The 20,689-nt window shown below is 40.3% G+C and overlaps 1 protein-coding gene across 1 annotated transcript; it reads left to right on the forward strand.

The window, feature by feature from the left end:
* Positions 1-1,035: 1,035 nt before the first annotated feature.
* Positions 1,036-19,869, forward strand: HELRODRAFT_117118 (hypothetical protein; the record flags this gene model as incomplete). The annotated part of the gene is made up of 64 exons (XM_009013903.1): positions 1,036-1,095; positions 1,165-1,335; positions 1,520-1,603; positions 1,695-1,763; positions 1,833-1,954; positions 2,063-2,169; positions 2,246-2,313; positions 2,388-2,463; positions 2,677-2,780; positions 3,252-3,317; positions 3,456-3,635; positions 3,835-4,038; positions 4,111-4,236; positions 4,350-4,481; positions 4,561-4,754; positions 4,881-5,064; positions 5,331-5,534; positions 5,656-5,907; positions 5,979-6,049; positions 6,178-6,264; positions 6,359-6,530; positions 6,636-6,775; positions 6,930-7,139; positions 7,212-7,328; positions 7,480-7,664; positions 7,755-7,966; positions 8,083-8,166; positions 8,318-8,496; positions 8,610-8,705; positions 8,852-8,988; positions 9,063-9,237; positions 9,331-9,570; positions 9,719-9,830; positions 9,958-10,013; positions 10,195-10,318; positions 10,449-10,586; positions 10,804-10,968; positions 11,121-11,225; positions 11,397-11,534; positions 12,123-12,185; positions 12,281-12,398; positions 12,615-12,798; positions 12,978-13,065; positions 13,226-13,312; positions 13,464-13,583; positions 13,820-13,937; positions 14,012-14,152; positions 14,286-14,509; positions 14,733-14,909; positions 15,009-15,089; positions 15,315-15,455; positions 15,589-15,715; positions 15,792-15,879; positions 15,976-16,019; positions 16,181-16,244; positions 16,332-16,385; positions 17,076-17,250; positions 17,546-17,653; positions 17,874-17,974; positions 18,080-18,228; positions 18,338-18,384; positions 18,508-18,622; positions 18,789-19,253; positions 19,466-19,869. 63 exons carry the CDS (start codon positions 1,036-1,038, stop codon positions 19,043-19,045), a joined length of 8,217 nt encoding a protein of 2,738 aa, XP_009012151.1. The 3' UTR covers positions 19,046-19,253; positions 19,466-19,869.
* Between the last annotated feature and the right edge of the window lie 820 nt (positions 19,870-20,689).

A 20,689-nucleotide genomic window follows, 5' to 3' on the forward strand; every position in this document is an offset into this window, starting at 1 on the left:
AAGTATATGATTAGACAAAATAATAAATAAAAGAATGGGCAAATAATTAAGTAAATGAGAAGAAACGAATGGATGATTGGGGATGGACTGGACATAAAGCACCCATATTGACATCGTCAGCCCACCTACCAACCTATCCAACTTACCTACACTGCACCTTCTTGTACACCTCAATGGAGGCATGAATTATGTCAATGCTTGCATATCATTTGAATATATTATGCTAATTAGTGTGATGCTGCTTTTATCTTGAGCTTTGGAGGATGAGACTGCCAATATATGTGTATAAACAAAATATATAAGCCTCTCTACAGTGCCTGTACACATCATGTGGATGTATGCAGATGAATTTGTGTATGTATGCCAACTTGTCTGCTGTATGTTGTATGCTTATATCCATGTGTAGTGCAGTCACATAAGATCTCTTGACACACACACACACATACACACACACATACATATATATATATATATATATATATATATATATATATATATATATGTGTGTGTGTGTATTTGTGAATGTATATATATATATATATATATATATATATATATATATATATATATATATATATGTATTTTTGCAGATAATTAAGTATGAGTTTTGACCAAGCAAGCAGTAATATCAAAGATTCTAAAATGTGAATGAAGACAAACTTGTGTTAAGTGTGTGTTATGGTGCTGCTAATATTAGTTTTGTAGTGACTTTATTTATGGTTACATTTTAACATTACCTTAAAATCTTCATTTATATATAATACATAATGATAAAATTAAATAATCTCATCACAATTCCTTGCTGATATTTTTACTTCTCATCTTAAAACTTATTTAAAGTAAGTATTAATTTTCTAGAAAAGTAATTGAAATTATTTTTAAATGATTCTTGAAGATTCACAATTTATTAGAACGTTTGGTAATCAACTATAATTCAAGTCCCATCTGTTTGTGGTTGGCACCCGCTTGTGATTGGTTGGTTGGCATTGGTAGCTGGTTTTTATTGGTCGATTGTGGTTGATATCTGCTTAAGAGATGGCCACACAGAAGCCTAGCATGTGGGTCCAATCCCTCATCACCAGATTCGATTCCCAGGTAGGTATTCAACATTTCTATTAGTTACCATTGACAAACGATGTTAGTCACATCCCTATTCCTAACCAGCTGCCAATCAGGACCGGCCTACACTCGACACTGGCTCTGCAGAACATCGAACAGAACAAAGAGTTTTTGATTCACGTGAGCCGCCACAAGTTCCAACTCGTCATTAACGGACTCACAAAAATTCTCCAGTCCGTCGATATGATGGTCAGTCAGTTAGACGGTTCAAGTTTCGTTATTCAACGATGACGTCTCATTGTGTTTCATTAGATTAGACTGAGCTTTGAACTAGACAATAAATTAATCTTTCATTGAATGAATGAAGGAATTGGCATGTAATTAATTAAATAAATAAATGAATAGATGATCGAATACATGAATGAATGTACGAACGGATGAATGAACTTTTGACCATTAGAGAATTGTCGGAGCAGAAGCAGAAAGAAATTTTTATGACTCCCAAATTATGATCCTTGACACTCTTGAAAAAGTTCTCAATGGAGTAAGCCGAACAAATTTCTCACCTTCACTTGCAATCTAATTAATTTTTTATCTGACTAATGTTTAATTATCGCCCAAATTATGCAAATTAGCAACCAAAAGACACTTCACGATTGGATGAAGCCATGTATGTCAGGCTCCTCCTACCTGAGCTTTGCAAGGTGAACCAGCTCATAAATGTTCATATTATGTCATTTTGTTACTATTAGTGATAATATGATTTGCTGCAGTTTTTGAACCAATCGAACGAGGGTGGCATCCTTGCCAACCAATTAAAACAGCTGGCCTCAAAAGTTTTGTTTGCTCTCAGTCTCAACAACTTCACTGCTGTCTTCAATAGAATTTCTGCAAGGTGAAAGGGATGAATGGATGGATTAATTTATTATAGTTTATTATTATAGAGTATAATATAATTTATTATATTTGTTGAACAACGCAACATGCCACAACACGGCAACAGGCTGGCGACGTTGTCATCTGCAGTGGAGGAGAGCCAGGACTTCACCGACATTGAACTCATCCAACACATCAACGTCGATCTCAGCAGGCTTATCAAGTTACTCAACGGTCGGTACTGTTGCTGCTGCTGCTCCTGATGATGATTATTATTTTTTTTTATTATTCATTGTGACGTCACCAACAGAGGCAGCCTCGAAGTTCAAATTTCTGAAGAAGCCTGTCCAACTCTGCATGGCTGTCAGCTTAGAGAAGGTTAACATCGTCATCATAGTCGTCGTCGTCATCATCGTTATCGTCGCTTACATCATCATCATCATCATAAACAGGCCATATGGAACTGGTTATCAACATACCCAGAAGAATTTGCAACACTTCAAATCGAGCCAAGCCAGGAGTTGGCTGGTACTTTTAACATTTTGTCGTATCAATATTTTAAGATCAGGATCATGATTATCGCTATTTAAATCTTTCACTCCATGTTCAAATTTTAATCTTGAATGAAACACTTTTTTATAGATTGATTGATTGATAGATAGATAGTTAGATAGATAGATAGGTTGGTTGATTGATTAACAATGAGTAAGGATAGATAATATGTAATAAACAATTACGCAGATTGCTGTGACAAGTTATTTGAACTGGCAAATTCATTTGGAGAAAACACGAAGAAAAAAGTTGGAGTCTGGCCTTTACAGATGATCCTACTTATTCTATGTCCCGTCTGTATTTGTCTTGCTGCCATAATATACCTTCATAACGCCGTTACGTTAAACCATTTTTAAACATGAAACATTAAGTTTTCGTTACCAAACCTATTGACCTTAAACCTTTGTTACGCTGCAATGTTAGTTATACCTTTATAAGACTGTTTAGACTGGAAGGAGACCATAATTGATGTAATATTTGATAAAATCTAGAAGCTAAAAATACTCTAGTTAATCAAATGACATCCAAACCAAAAAGCTAAATATTCAGTAGATTTTATCAAAGACTGTATTATTATAATTTTATTACTTTCTATGATAAATACGCTTTTATTAAGTTGTAATGATTCGCGATATAATGTACGCGGTGGTTATATGTATACACCTTTGTGAGTTATATATTTCGTCGTAATATTATACATCTAATACACCATAGCATGTACCATTGTTGCGTTATAACATTATTCCTTCATTGCTACGTCATAGCCAATCCTGGAAGAAATAAACAATGCCGACAGTGGTGCTCCTTGCTCAGCTCAACATTTGAAGAAGGTGCAGAAGATGAGGATGATGGCGTGGTGAAAATGATGATGATGATTGTGTGGCAGAGAATAAGAGTTCAAGTGTAAACAATGATGGCAGAGAGATGATAAATAAATGGCCAAACAATGCACAAACACTCGCTCGCAGAAACTGTTCATAGATGAACTGAAGCGAGCACTGAACAACAACCACAGCAGCCACAAGCCGCTGCAGGAAGGAGCTGCAGTGACGTGCGTGAAGCTCTGCAAGGCATCAACGTACATCAACAGTAAGGATAGGGCCAATGTTCTCTTTCAGCTGGTTCACTCCATTTTGCAGGACTTGAAAGTTGGTTGCTTCTTTGCTATTGGATGCCTGGTTGAATGAATTTTTGCTTTCTTCGATTTATTGGTTGGTTGGTCGACTTTACTCTCTCTCTCTCTCTCTCTCTCTCTCTCTCTCTCTCTCTATAAATATGTTGATGCAATGGTAACTTTCATCGTCATTAGCAAGTAATCTCGTATGTCATCCCTCCCATCACTTTCAGCTTCTCTTGTTCAACGTACAAAAGCCGTTCTCTCGCGGCGCCAGCTATCTGAATCAGGACGTTGACTTGATGATCGAGTGCTTCATCTCATGTTTTCGTGTCACGCCACACAACAACGAACTCCTCAAAATTTGCCTCAATCCCAATTCTCCTCACACATTCCACTTCGTTCTCATCAACGCTCTCCATCTCATCATCACGCAGGTAGGTCTGCCTTCAACCATTCTTCCTTCATATTCATTTTTTACGCATTTTTAATCGTTCGTTCGTTCATAGAAACGGTTGCCGTGGTGGCCGAACATCGAGATCATGCACGTAAAGTCGGGCGAGTTGAGGGGCTTGTTCACGGAAACATTGAACAAGGTGTCCCAGATGAACCACACACCACTCAGATTATCCCAGGTTCCTGATTAAATGGCTGATAATTGGTTGATGGGTAGGAACTGCTTGTTTGATTGGTCCGTCTGGTGGTTAATTAATTAATTGACTATGCCCACCGACCAATCACCGAACAGAGCCTCACACTTAGAGACAAGGTGCATGTCTTGAAATTGAAAGAGAAGCCATCTGAAGAAGCTCTGAGTTTGAAGTACTTGTTACTGGGCATCGTACGCTTGATACACGCCGACCCAATACTCATGCTATACGTTAGCGCAATCACTCCCTAATTGCATTTATATTCCTTCTTCAATCGCTTCTGCCATTTTTTTTGTCTTATAACTTCAGAACCCGAGCAAAGCGAGTCACGAGATTCAGAGCAGCACTTTGGAGTTGATCAATGGTTTGGTATCGTTAGTGCACCAGCAGCAGATGCCTGATGTGGCCCAGGAAGCCATGGAAGCCCTACTCTGTCTGCACCAAGTTGAAATCATCGAACTCTGGAACCCTGAAGATCCCATCTCCACCTTCTGGGAAGTTAGGTCGGTTGGCTGATTCCTTGATGGGTTCTGTATCTATATAGGCAGACTTTCAGAGCATTGTACGTAGTACATACGTTGAACCTCGCACATGTTCGCCATCATCGCAACCAACCACGATCACCTCAGCTCGCAGATGTTGTACAGCATCTCTCAAAAGTTGATACAGCACCAGATGTTCAACTACCCCGATGTTCTGAAATGGCTGAGGGACATACTGACGTGTAGGAACATGTTCCTAAATAAAAACAAGGAGTATGCATTCATGGGCCCCAACCCGCTCATCTTCAAGCAGGCTCAGATCAAAGTTGAGGTGTGTGCTTTCAAACCATTCCTTCATTCTTTCTCTCTTTAAAAGTCTTTCATTCTTCTCTCCAGTTCTCTTTCATTGAGATTTAGTTTCTCTGCATTTGTTACTGCGCTTGTTTTATTTTTATAAGCGGAAATTGCTGTCATCACATCTTCATTGTCGCATCTTCCTTCACGTCACCATCACATCAACATCATCGTCAGATTGATCATCAATCACATCAACATCATCGTCAGATTGATCATCAATCACATCAACATCATCGTCAGATTGTTTTCTACGTGTACCTCTGGAGTATCGACATTGACGCAGTTTTGACGTCGATGTCTTGTTTTCAAGCGCTGTGTGACGAGGGTGAAATAAGGAGTGCCATGGTTGATGACACCTCCGCAGTCCACTTCCTCCCCAACTACAACGTGTTCATGGAGCTCGCTGCTGCCTCCACTGTCCTTACCACTGGTTCTTATGCTCCCGTGTTTCTTCGTCCTTTCATTAATTTCATCAACAACATTGTCGGTACGGCAACATCAAACGACAACACACAATAACATTCACACTAGCACACACCACACACACACCACACTTACACACCAGACACACACACGCGTACAACACTCAGGACGTGCAGTTCTACAGAAACGCATCATGGGTCTGTTGAGGAAGATTGAGGAGTCGACGGCTGGGAACATGCACGCGTGGAACGAGACGTTCATGTTCTGGGAGAGCAGCACGAGGTACCTGGACAACTACCCGAAGACGAAGATGGAGGACGGTGGGGTGGAGATGCTTCAGAAGTCTGCCACCAAGAGGAGAACTTCTCACCAGAGCACCGAACACGAGCTGGAGGTGAATGGTGGTTGTGATGATGATGAATGGGATGACGTAGGTAGTTGTTTAATTCGATTGAAATATTTCAGGATCACCTGAATGAATGGGCAAACATGACTGGCTTCCTCTGCTCTCTTGGCAGTGTCTGTTTGCAAAACAGGTTTCAATGAATGAACGTGTGAACGAGCGTACGAATGAATGAATGAATGAATGAGTTAATTAATTAATTAATAAACTGACTTTGAAGTTTATATATGATATACTTTGATGTTGTCGTCATCTCATCAGATACAACAGACAGCCACAGAACTGTGAGATTCGTAAGAGCAGTGTTGTCCCTGGCTTCGGAGATTTACAGTATTGTCCCGTCACTCAGTAAATATTATTATTATTAATAATTATAGTTAAAATAATAATAATTATTATGTAATAATAATAATATTATTATTATTAAACCTGCAAACGAAAGATTTATAGGGCACCTGCTGAAGTTGTTGGTGTGCAACAATGACAAGTTCGGTCAGCAGGTACAGAAGCACGTGAAGGAGTTGGTCGGTCATGAATTGAACCCATCCCTCTACTCCATACTCTTCGATCAGATCAAGTTGTTCGTTGACAAGTTCTTCGATTCAACTGGACAGGTAGATGGCTGTAATGATAGTGATGATGGCGATCGTTTAACTGATTGATTGACTGGATGAATTAATGAGTGAAAGAACGATTGACCACTTCTGCCGCCAACGCAGGCCATAGTATCGGACTCGAACACCCTCTTCATAGAGAACATCATCTTCATAATGAAGAACATTCTCGAAAATAAGGCAGAACAGCAGAACGAACAACTCGGAGTCACGTGCATTGAGTTCCTCATGCTTGCTATCGTCAGGTTGGCTAATTATGATTGCCATTAAAATATTATTGTTATTATTATTATTACATTGTTGTTTATTTATTTATTTCAATGAATCATAATAATTATATTATTCGTAACACTGCAGTTGCTATGATAATTATCACTGAAATGCATTCAATGGCCTCAGGTACATCAGGCACTTGGACGCCAGCGTGCATTCCATACAGGTGAAGACGAAAGTCTGCCAGCTGGTGGAGGCCATGATGAGTCGCAGGGACGATCTCACCTTCAGACAGGAAATGAAGTTCAGGAACAAGCTGGTCGAGTACCTTTCTGACTGGGTCATGGGCAATTCCCACCAAGTCAATGTGCTCGGGGATTTCTCGCAAGTTTCGCGGTTAGTTTCAGTTTCTATTCAAATGAAACGCATCATAATCATCAGCACCAACATTATCATCATCATCAACAGTGACCTTGACATGGCCAGCATGGAAGCAGTGGCAGCCCTTTTGAAAGGCCTGCCCCTCCAGCCCGAGGAAAGTGATCGAGGTGATCTGATGGAAGCCAAGTCTCAACTCTTTCTCAAGTCGGTCATTTCATCAATCAATCAATAAACTAATCAATCAATAAACTAATCATTCAATAAACTAATCAATCAATCAATCAATCAACTAATCAATCAACTAATCAATCAATCAACTAATCAATCAATCAACTTACCAACCGAACATCTCCAGATACTTCACTCTCTTCATGAACTTGTTAAATGATTGTTCCGACGACAACCCAGATGACAAATGTCCATCCAACGAGACGCGGGGCGTCAAATTAAACAGCACGAATGCCCTCCGCAACTGTACGGTCCTTGCCATGTCCAACCTTTTAAATGCTAATATCGATAGCGGACTCATGCATTCCATTGGTTTGTTTCAATGGCTCTTTCTAATTTGCTGGCTGGCTCTTTGATTCATCAGTATGTAGCATTTAATTGGTCAATCGTCCGATCAATCAGGGTTGGGCTACCATAGAGACCCGCAGACAAAAGCAGCGTTCATGGAGGTCCTAACAAAAATACTGCAGCAGGGCACTGAGTTTGAAACTCTCGCTGAGACGGCCTTGGCTGATCGATTTGAAAGACTGGTCGAACTGGTGACCATGATTGGAGATAAGGGGGAACTTCCCATCGCGATGGCTCTGGCGAGTGTCGTGGCCAACCCCCACATGGTTCGTTCTCTAACTTTATTCATTGTTCATCAGTCTGCAGTTTTTTCAATAAATAAACGAACGAATGAATAAATGGATAACTGATTGAATGAATGAGGATTATGGATTGATTGCAGGATGAACTGGCGAGAGTTTTTGTGAACCTCTTCGATGCCAAACACCTGCTCTATCAGCTGCTTTGGAACATGTTCTCCAAAGAAGTTTGTGTTACCTGATTGTTTGTTCGTTTGTTTCGTTTTTTTTGAAGCATTTAATTTTTAGATTTTTTTTTTTTTCATTTTTGTCGTCCTCTTTTTCTGAATATTTTCCTTCCATCATTTAAATTGCACACCTACACGGAAATTGTGAAAGGTGGAGATAGCAGACTGCATGCAGACGTTGTTCAGAGGCAACAGTCTGGCGAGCAAGATCATGACCTACTGCTTCAGAATTTACGGTCAGGGCTACTTGAGGGAACTTCTGTTCGGCCTCATCAACGACATGTTTATCGCCGAGAGGGCTGGCGTGTCTTATGAGATCGATCCAACGAGGTTCCTTTCATTCATTCATTTTCATTCATTCATTCATTCATTCATCGGTTAACTAATTTATTGCGAATTTGTTGATTGGTTAATTTATCGATGACGTCATGATCGTTACAAAGGTTGGACCCCAGTGAGATGATGGAGGAGAACAAGAGGAACCTCTTGAATCTCACGCAGAGAGTTTTTGATGTCATCGTCACATCAACTGAAAGGTTGTTCATCATCATCTTTGTCACCATCTTCGTTATTTTCACTTTCTTTGTTTCAGTTTATTTATGTTTTCTGTTACATCTCATTGCTTTGTTTCTTTTTCTTTCTTCGTTTTCTTTTGATTTTTATTTCATCATTTCCTCTGCACTAGATTCCCTCCGAAGTTGCGCAGCATGTGCCACTGCTTGCATCAGGTCGTCACGCAGAGGTTCCAGCAGAGTCCCTCTGAAGCCGTCTGGATTGTCATCGGCACCGTCATCTTTCTTAGATTTATCAATCCTGCTATAGGTTGGCTGGTTAAAATTTATCTTTCTCCTCTTCGAAGCCATCTCAATCACACGCACCTGCACACACACACGCAGTAACCCCGTGTGAATCGGGCATAATAGACCAGCCGACGACCCTTCGAATGAAGCGCGGACTGACCCTGATGTGTAAGATAATGCAGAACATCGCCAACCACGTGCTCTTCACAAAGGAGATTCACATGAAAGTCTTCAACGATTTCCTCAGAGCCAACTTTGAAATCGGAATCAAGTGAGCTGACGTTTTTGTTGTTTGTATTTGTTGGGATTGAAAACGAGGCGAACGCCAACCAGCCAACAACGAACGAACGAACGAACGAAACAGATTCTTCCAGGAGATAGCATCGGACTGCGAGACACTGGACACCTCGAACCACAGCCTCTCCTTCATCAGTGACTCCAACGTTCTCGCTCTGCACAGACTTCTCTGGATCAACCAGGAGAAGATTGGCGATTATTTGAGTAGCAGCAGAGACCACAAGGCGGTTGGCAGGAGGCCGTTCGATAAGATGGCCACCCTGCTGGCCTACCTCGGTCCGCCAGAACATCGGCCCCTGGATTCACAGTTAGTAAGGCGTATGATTAATTAATTTGTATTTTAATGGAGAGACTGACTGGGAGAGTAAGCTGTTAATTAATTATAATTAATTATAATTAATTAATTGATTGATTGAGTGAATGAAATGGTAAAATGGCTTTTGGAACTGAAACAGATGGAACAGCATGGATATGTCGAGCACGAAGTTTGAGGACGTCATGTCGAAACACAACATGCACGAGAAGGATGAGTTCAAATCTCTCAAGTCCCTTAATATTTTCTATCAGGTTGGTGGGCTTTTTTTTATCTTACGGACTGAATGAACGAGTAGGTGAATGAATGTTTGAATAAATATCTGGGTTTCTGCTTTGTTTTTGTTGTCAAAAAATGATGACGACGACGATGATGACACAGGCAGGCACCAGCAAGCAGGGCAATCCCGTTTTTTACTACATCGCCAGGAGATACAAGTTTTTAACATAATAGTTTTTTTTACTAAAATATGTAAATTTTCCACGCAAAATTGATGTAATTATTACGATTTTATTAAAAATACGTATGTAAATCATAAATGACATTATTAATAACAAAATGTTAAATGCGTCTGCTATGGGCAATGAGTGAGATGATGCGAGCGAACTGTGAAAGTAGAATGTCTGATATGAGCGGGGACCTTCTCATCTACCACGTCCTCCTCACACTCAAACCTTTCTACCACAAACCTTTCGAAGTCGTTGTCGACTTCACTCACACCTGTGGGGACAATCGATTTAGAGTTAGTGAAGATGGCGGTGATGCTTGGCTGGTTGGCTGGCTGGTTGATTGGTTGTTTTGGTGACGCGCCGTAACGATGATGACATAAAATGAGATCATTTGTGAATGGCATCACGTCTTATTTGCACCAGGCTGACTTTTTGCAAAAGTGGTTCTTCGTATTGCCCGATGTTGTCTATCAAAATATTTGGATGGCTTACATTTACAACTGCAACACCTGGGTCAGAGAGTACAGCAAGTATCACGAGAGGATTCTTTCACCTCTCAGGGTTCGTTGGCTGGCTTGCTGTTTGACAGGCTGGTTGGATGGATGGTTGGCTGGCAGTGTGTAATGATTTGGAAGATGATGAGAATGATTTGGAAGATGGTGATGATTTTTTATGTTATTGTGATTTCGAAGATGATGATTTGAAGGATGGCACTAAAGTGTTCTACTTCGTTTTTTTCTCCTTCATTCCGTCTCTCTCAATTTTCTTCTTCTTTCAGGGCAATCGCAAGATGATTTTCGTGGACAACCAAATGAAGCTGAACGAGTACATCGACGCGGACCAGCAGAAGCTGCCGGGAGCCACTCTCAACCTCGAGGAAGATCTCAAAGTCTTCACCAATGGACTCAAGTTGGCTCATAAGGATACCAAAGTTTCTATCAAGGTTTCTTACTGGGCACCGAATGAATGAACAAATGAATGAATGAACGAATGGATGGATGAATGAGTGAATGAATGAACGGATGGATGGATGGATGAATGAGTGAGTGAATGAATGAATGAAAAATATATGTATAAATTAATAAATTTTGATAGGTAGGACCAAACGCCATCCAGATAACATCGAACGATAAATGCAAGCTGCTAGGCCACTCAATCATTCTCAATGATGTTTACTACGCTTGTGAAATTGAAGAGGTGGTGCGGACGACGACGATGATGATGATGACGTTTAGTTTCGCATGTTGACATGTTTTTCGTTAGTCGTTTTAACGCGTTTGTAGCACAATATGGATGTGAATGCATCTTCGTACAAGAGGCGCGCATGAATGAATGAATGAATGAATGAATGAATGAATGAATGGCTACTAGGTGTGCTTGGTGGATGACAACCAGTTCACTTTGACGATCTCAAATGAGAGTAGCAACTTGAGTTTCATCCACAACGATTGCGACAGCATCGTTCAGGCCATCATTCACATCAGGACCAGATGGGAACTCTCCCAACCTGTACGTTTGCACGAGGCTCTTGTCCGTCTCATCATCATCATCATTATTATATTATTATTATTATATTATTATTAGAGTTTCGTCTCGGTTTTCGCTGGAAATCGACTCTGCCGTAACTTATTTTAAACTGCAACATTTTTATTATGTTTGCCAAAGTTTGTAGTTTTAATTAACTTGAATAAATTAAATTGCTATCTGTGTATATCATGGTGTGCATCATGGAGCTGGGCGTTATTATTACGTTATTTAAAAGTGATTTAGGTAAATGAGTTAGATGGTCGGTCAAAGCTACTGTCATCCTTCACACTTCAAATCATCTTCTAAATACAATATAATATGTTCTCCGTTCTTTGGACAACAATACAACCGTACACACACGTACATACATCGTGTGAACTATACATCGTGATAACTAGAAAGAATCGTAATAATAACTTAGACTACAATGAATGAATGAATGAATGAATGAATGAATGAATGAATGAATGAATGAATGAATGAATGAATGACTGAGCGGCTGTCGTTACAATCATCATCGCTATCATTATTTATTATTGTTATTGTGATTATCGCTATTTTAAAAACCAGGACAGTGTGACAGTGCATACAAAAATTCGACCTAAAGATGTGCCAGGAACCCTGCTTAATATCGTACGTTCTTGTAAAACTTTTCCATCGTTTATTTATTGGTCCATTCATTGGATCATTCATTTTTGATTTTATGCATTCATTCATGCACCCGTCAGGCGTTACTGAACCTAGGCAGTCAGGATCCAAGTCTGAGATCAGCCGCCTACAATCTGCTCTGCACGCTCACGCAGACGTTCGACCTGAGGATCGAGGGACAGCTTCTGCAGACTGGAGGTGGGGTCCCTTCCTCGTCTCAATCATCTCCTTCAACTCGATTACTTTCTTCATCTATTTCAACTAACTGTTTATTTATTTCGAAGTGTTAATGAATAGAATTCTGCATCTCTGCCGCAACTACCTACTGACTTATAACATGACTTTAATTACTAAATGAACGGCGCTGAATGAGCTGCGTTGTTTGTCTCTAACGAAACCCTTCACACGAAACAGGTCTGTGCATTCCATCTAACAACACGGTCTTCATAAAGAACATCAGCGATCGCATAGCGGCCAACGAACCCCACCTCACCCTCGAATTCCTCGAAGAGTGCATCCAGGGTTTTCGTAATTCCAACATCGAGATGAAACATCTCTGCCTCGAGTACATGACTCCATGGCTCCCTAATCTCACCAGGTCCCCTGTCTGTTGTCTGCTGTCTGTGTCTGTTGTTTGTTGTCTCCTGCTTGTTGTTTGTTGTCTGTTTTTGTTCACCTCATCTGGTCGGCTGGCTGTGGATGGGAGTGAGGGAGTGGAGATGAATTAATGAAGGAATGTTTCGTTGGTTTTAAAATCTGTTGTTGAATAAATAAAAGGTTCTGCCGCCATAACGACGAGAATAAAAGACAAAAAGTTTCTTTGATTTTGGACAAACTCATCACCATTACAATTGATGAGATTGAGGTTTCATTTTGTTTCATGTCTATAATTTTCTTGTCATTTGTTCATTCATTCGTTCATTCGTTCATTCAACTTTTTATTCTTTTCTTTTTTAATTTTTTATTCTTTTCTTCTTTCATTCATTCACATACAATACATTTCAAAATAATTCCATTCGACCAAGATGTACCCATCTGTGCAAGCGAAGATCTGGGCTAATTTGGGTCAAGTCTCAGAATTAATTGACCTAGTTCTAGATAGTTTCATTAAGGTTGCTTACTGCTAATTAATTATAATTTTTGATCACCATCTTCATTCCCATCGCAACATATTCGTCTTCAGGCAACTATCATCACATCACATTACTTCACATTACATTACATTACATTGCCATCACTCATCTGTTTCTATAATTGAAACAGAGAAGTGTGACTGGCGGTCTGGGCTCCATCCAGGCAGAAATCATGGCAGACACTGCAGTTGCACTGGCCTCTTCAAATGTCAGCATTGTGTCTCGTAAGGTCATCTGGCGACTCTGCAGGGTGCGTTCTTTTCTTTTTTTTTTGCTTCTCCATTTTTTCATTTCTTCTTTTAATTTTCCCTTTCTCTTTTTTTATTGTGACCGTGTTTCTCTGTATTTTTGTGTCTAATTGGATCTTTCTTTGTTTCTTCTGCTCTTTCTGTTCGCCAGTATCTTGATTGATAAGTTAGTTGCTTGGTCAGATTGAAAAATAAAGAAATTAATTAATTAACGAATGACCAACGAACGAACGAACAGCTGATAGATCGGACCTGTTTGTCGCCGGTGCATTCGCTGGAGCAGCATTTAATGTGGGACGACATCGCCATCCTCCTGCGATACCTCCTCATGCTCTCCTTCAACAATGCACTCGATGGTACCTTCACTTTATCTTCATTCGTCTCATTTTTTTACGATTTATATTGATTTGAACTTTGACCTGCCACACAGTTGCCGCCCACTTGCCCCTTCTCTTCCACGTGGTGACTTTGATGGTGTGCACTGGCCCCCTCTCTCTGCAGGCCTCCGTTCACGGCCTCGTCATCAACATCATCCATTCCTTGTGCACCTGCTCGCAACTCGAATTCAGTGGTTCGTGTTCAGTGCTTTCTTTCATTTTATCCTTCTAACCGTCAATCACCATTCTCATCATCATCATCATCATTTTCATCATCATTCTCATCGCCACCATCATCATTCTCATCACCATCATCACCATCATCAGATGACGTGGTGCGTATGCTCAAATTGAGTCTCACAGAATTCTCCCTGCCGAAGTTCTACCAATTGTTCGGCATCAGCAAGGTGAAGTCTGCAGCGGCGAGTGCGTTTCAGTCGAGTTACAGGCCAGGGGGTGACCGATCGTTCGCCTACACGCCCCCCGAGCAGGAACGTGTCTCCCTCCAGTCACTCGAAATCATCGCAGATTCTCTCGTAGAACTCATGGAAGTCTGCGTAAGTCTCTCTCTCTCTCTCTCTCTCTCTGTCTCTCTCTTTCTCTCTCTCTCTCTCTCTCTCTCTACCTCTCTCTCTCTCTCTCTCTCTCTCTCTCTCTCTCTCTCTCTCTCTCTCTCTCTCTCTCTCTCTCTCTCTTGTCTACCTAGCTGCTTTTGATTGCCTTCTTCGCTAGGAGATAAATTGAAGCATTCGATTGGTTGATGAATTAATGAAGGGGTGCGTAAAGGAGCTGAAGGATTACAAATGGCGGAGTCAGTGGACCGAACTTGCTCGAGGGTTCGCATACCAGTACAACCCGGCCCTCCAACCCAGAGCCATCATCGTCTACGGTTGCATCAGCAAGTCCATCACCGATCCTGAAATAAAACAACTTCTCAGAATTCTCGTTAAGGTCAGTTCATGCAACTATGAAGATGAAGTTAATGAAGCTGGTGACGACGACGATGATAATAATTAATGATAACGAAAACTATGATAATTATCACGATAGGCTCTGGAGTCCTACACAGATTTGAATTTGATCGAAGCAATCATCATGTGTTTAACAAGACTCCAACCGATCCTCAGTCAGGTTCGCTTCCATTCTAATAATTTCCTGCAATGCGTCTCACTAAATTGTAAAAAAATAATTTGTAAGCCCTCCAGCCAACAAATCAAATAACTCAATTCACTCGAATAACTTCTTAATCTGCTTATTAATTTACGTTTTTTAACCAAGCAATCGAATTATTTTTCAACAAATTATTGATCTGCAAGCCAATTACGTAGTTCTTTAACTAACCAACCAACCAATCAGGACTCAATAATCCACTGCCACCTGTTCTGGGTGGCCATATCTGTTCTACAGCTGGACGAGATCTCCCTCTACGCCGCTGGCCTCGCTCTGCTCGAGCAGAACCTCCACATGCTCGATAACCTGGGCAAGTTCGACAAGGAGGTGATGATGATGATGATGACTATGATGAATTGGATTGTAGGGAGGGTGATGATGATGATGACTATGATGAATGTGATTGTAGGGAGGGTGATGATGATGATGATGATGATAGTGATATATTTCTCGTCGCAAGTCTCTGGAGAAGGTGATGATGGACACGCGTGAGGCCCTGGAATGGCACTTCAAACAATTAGACCATTCCATGGGGCTGAGCTTCAAGGCTAACTTCAACTTTGCTCTCGTAGGTCATCTTCTCAAAGGTGATGATTATGATGATGATGGTGATGGCGATGGTGATGATATTAATGATGATGATGATGATGACGATATCGTCAGGTTTGAGGCATCCAATCACAAACACCGTCTCCAGGACAGTTCGTGTCCTCAACATGTTGCTCGCCATCACAGCCAAGCCCGCTAAGAGGTGCTGTGGAAATATATTTTCATAGTTATTACAACAATAGTGACGTGTAATTAACTGGAGATGAAGATGCAATAATTTTCCACCCAAACGATGCAGGGATAAGTTTCAGGTGACCATTCAAAGTGCTCCATACCTGGCTGGTCAGTCCTCGTCCGTTTGTCGTCTGTCCGCGCTCTTCCTCTCATTGTTCCATTCGTTCATTTGCTCTTTTCTTCATTCCATGATTGATTAATTGATTGTTTATTTATTTAACTTTCTATTGACTGATTGGTTAATAAATTTTAACTCCGCCCGCCTGCAGCCCTGCTCACCCAATCAGAAGAGGTTCGTAGTAGATGTCACCTGCGAACGCAACAGCACCGATTGTGTGGCTTGTCACATTTGACGGAGTCGACTTCGAACGAGAGTATCAACAACGACGCTTCAACGCTCAGCACCAACACTCTTCTCAGTAACAACATCAACAACAGCAACAACTCCAAAATGATGAGCATCTCAAACGCATCGTTCGCTCCGGCACATCACATTCATCATCACTATTTCTACCCACATCCTTTCTATCCACAACTCAGTTACGTCTATCCCCCTCAACCACAACAGCCACACAGCGCGGCCAGTGGCAATTACAATGGCTCCGTTAGCTCAGGTGGGTCGGGATCGGGAGCGGGAGGATGTTGCATTGGTCCCAGCGGCAACAGCGCGTCAACAACATCACCGACTTCTAACAACACGCTTTCCAGCATTGTGGCCGCCCCGGTGACCACTGCTAACAACAACTACAACAGCAACAACAACTACAACAACAACACAAACAGTAGTTGTCTCAGCAGCAGCATCAACAACAACAACAACAACAACGTCACCAACAACAATGCTTACATCAATAATTCATTCGTGAATGACAACTCCCTGGATGCTTGTTCAACTGGATGGGTTGTCGATAGCGGGGCATGTGCAGCAAGCAACCTACCCTTACCTTTGTCACTCTCTCCCACAGTCGACAGGAGAGAGAGGAATGGCGGTGGAGGAGATCATGAAGATAATGATGTTACTATTGAAAGCACCAGTTCACAAGTCTTACAAGTTAGTCTACTTCTACTCTTTTCTTTCATTCTTTCTCGTATTTACAATCGGGATGACAACTAAATTCAATGTTTGCTTGCTTTTTTCATCGCCATTATCCAGCCCGCCAGGAGCAACAACAGTCCCAAGTCCTGGCGAAGTTTGGATCTCGACCAGGCATCCTCTTCCTGCATCAACAAGCAGTCATTCAAGACCCATCGAAGCAGTTCTGTGCCAGCCCCGAAAACATCATCATCTTCTTCCTCCTCCTCCACCACCCACATTGACAACCAATCAAAAGACGGGAACGTCCTGATGGAAGGATGTCTACTTCCTCTTCCCTCTCTTCCTCCCCCTCCTCCTCCTTCTCTTCTTCCTCCTCCTCCCCCATCCAGTTCGACGTACTGCAGTGTCTACAACGGCCTCGGCATCGGTGCATTGGAGCATGGGGCTTGTTGTCTGCCTGGTGTGGGCATGGCGGCTGGCATCAACCGACAGGATGACGACAGACCCGAGATCCAAGTGGCTAACATTCTATTTCATAATTCATCGCAACATATGTCGTGCATTCATTCATTCCGTGATGATTTGATGATGCATGAAGGTGAAAGACAGAAGTTTGAGAGGTTCCATATCGAATGAGAACAACGTCTTGCTCGATCCCGAAATACTTTCTGATTACAACACGCAGGCTCTTCTCCTCACTGTTCTTGTCAGTTAGATTTTTTACCTCTTTCTCTCTTTCTCTCTCTCTCTCTCTTCTCTCTCTGTCTCTCTCTCTCTCTCTTCTCTCTCTGTCTCTCTCTCTCTCTCTCTCTCTCTCTCTCTCTCTCTCTCTCCTGGTTTCTATTTGTGCGTGTGCATTATCAACATTTTATAAAATTTTCCAACTTAGCTAACTTTTACTTACTATCCATCATTGCCCCACAAAGGCAACATTGGTGAGAAACACAACGGATGAAAACGAAACGAGAGTTTTGTACGAGTACCTTGCCGAGGCCTCCGTTGTTTTCCCCAAAGTATTCCCCGTCATGTGAGTTGCTGTTCTTCATCTCCTTCGCTCTTGTTTTCTCTAAATTTTTTTACGTACACACGAACGTACATCTATCTACTTAATTTCGTACACACGAACGCACAGCCACAGTTTGATCGATTCAAAGATAAACTCCATCCTAACGCTGTGTCACGATCGCGTCATATTGAACGCCGTGCAGAACATCATCCTCAACACCAACAACTCCATCATTTCTGAAGACGCTTCACAACAACAACATACATACCTGCAGAGTTAGTTGCATCTGTCGTCGTCGTCGTTGTTGTTGTTGTTGCTGCTGCTGTTGTTGTTGTTGTTGTACAATAGTTAGATGAGCTGTTATTTTCATTGCATTTCAACCAGGCATTGGTTTCGGTGGTCTCTGGAGGTTCGCTGGTCCGTTCACAAAAGTAAACGTCCTCTTGTCGTCAGTTTAATCACAGTCACAACCACCATTGCTTCATCACATCATCATTACATCATCATTACATCATCATCACATCATCATCATCACATCACCGCATCGGCTCCAGGCCAGTCAGAACCAGGACAATGCAGAGTTGTTTGTGAATTGTTTGGAGGCCATGGTTGAAACTTGCCTGCCCGTCCCAGACATCGAAACTCAGCAGTACATAAACAACGCGCAAGGTTGCCCATCAATGACATCGTTCTTCTTGCTGCTTTTGTTGCCGATGTTTCAGATGATTTTCACATTCCATAGATTTCAAACTTTAAAATTTCGTCTCGTTATACTTGATACATTGTTGAGGTTTTAAATCTATAAAAGGAACGAAGACATATTGTTTGTTCACAGCAGGTATAAACAACATCCTTTTAAGTTCTTCTATGTCAAGTCTCAGTATGAACAGTTTGCACTCTCCGACGGGCGAGAAAGACCCTCCAATGGACATCACTGGTCCCACGCACATCACTGGACCCACGCACATCATTGGAGGACCAAACAGAAGCAGGCACGGATCTACCAGTCACCATCATCACACACCGACTACCACACCTCAACAACAGACTTTCAGAAACAATCCTAGAAGCTACAGAGCTCTGATTGGTTGATTGATTGGTTGATTGATTGATTGATTGATTGATTGATTGATTGATTGATTGATTGATTATAAACAAAGACTGTAAATGTTAGCCGTTGCGTTGTTCGTTCAGTATCAATGTATTTGCTTGGTTTTAAAGGTAATCGTGATATGGAGAACTCAACTTATTTATGTTTCTATTGTATGTAAATATATACAATTATACATATATAAATATCGCTCTATATATATATATTTATGTTATATATATATATATATATATATTAACAATATTCTATAAATTCTACCGAATGTTTGGCGTTAATATGATTGATTGAATGAATAATTGATTATAAGTAAAAGTATAGTAATATAATATTAATATATAATAATATATATATTATGTGTATGACCGTCAGATCACCAGAGAGGTTATTAATTTGAAATATTATAGGAGCGACCAATGAACTGCTATTCACCATAACATTTTATACATCCCTCTGTGTTTCTTTAATATGTTCTTACTACTTTTTCTTATAATCATTTATTCATTCAATCATTCATTCAATCAATTATTCAATCATTCATTCAATCAATCATTTAATTAATCAAACTGTGAGCATGACATTATATCGTATAATTGATCGTTGTTTGTGAAATTCGAGACTGAAGAGATAGACGAAGCAACATATTCATTTTGTTTTTATTCAAGTCATTGTTATTGTCTGTGCTATTATTTATTATTATTGTTAATATTATGATAATTATCATGGTTCTCGTTGTTATTGTTATTGTGGTAATATACAAAAACGGTGAATTAAAATTAAATTTCAATAAATTGTCTTTGATATCGAGAGGGCTTTTTTATTGTATATTTCCGTTTAAACATTTTCTTGACTGCAAATTGTATATTTTAAACCAAAGCTGATTGATTGATTGATTTTGCATACATGAAATTAAAAGCTTTTTATTTAAATCAAATGAAAAATGTAAAACAGGCAATTTCTTTCTGTACAAAGTGTGTACACATTTGAAGTTTTTAGGAAAGTATTTAGATTGAGACTTAAACGTAAAGTGCCAATTTTAGAAATTATTCTATATTTTATAGGTAGCTAGTGCAATGGAACAAGATTTGGCGATATATGAGAAAAGAAACTAGATCAGGAGCAGAGTTAAAAGCTTTACTTACAGATTATAGTGTTATATAGAGTTATATCGGGTTATATAGAGTTATATATGGTTATTTAGAGTAATATAGAGTTATATAGATTTATATAGAGTTATGCAGGGTTGTATATATGTGTGTATGTGTAATTGTGAGTATGTGTGTATGTATGTTTATATATGTGTGTGTGTGTTTGCTCAGTGTTGAACTTCAAATTAAAGTCAGTACATTGATAGCTGTTTTTTAAAGCCAATCGCATTTACAGCTTGCATGAATGATCGAAGAAAAGAATGAATGACTGAATGATTGAAGCGACAATGTTCCATGTAAATACCGTTACATTATATTATTATATTCGCTTGTTTATTTCTGCACACACACAAACAAACACAACACAGACACACATTTTATATACATGAATTCATCGTCATAAGCCTACATTGAGTTATGCTGGCATAAAACACACGCGTAGATACCTATGCACATGAAAAGATGTATGGAATGCATATG

Source organism: Helobdella robusta (assembly GCF_000326865.2).
Source record: "Helobdella robusta unplaced genomic scaffold HELROscaffold_123, whole genome shotgun sequence".
NCBI classification, from domain to species: Eukaryota; Metazoa; Annelida; class Clitellata; order Rhynchobdellida; family Glossiphoniidae; genus Helobdella; species Helobdella robusta.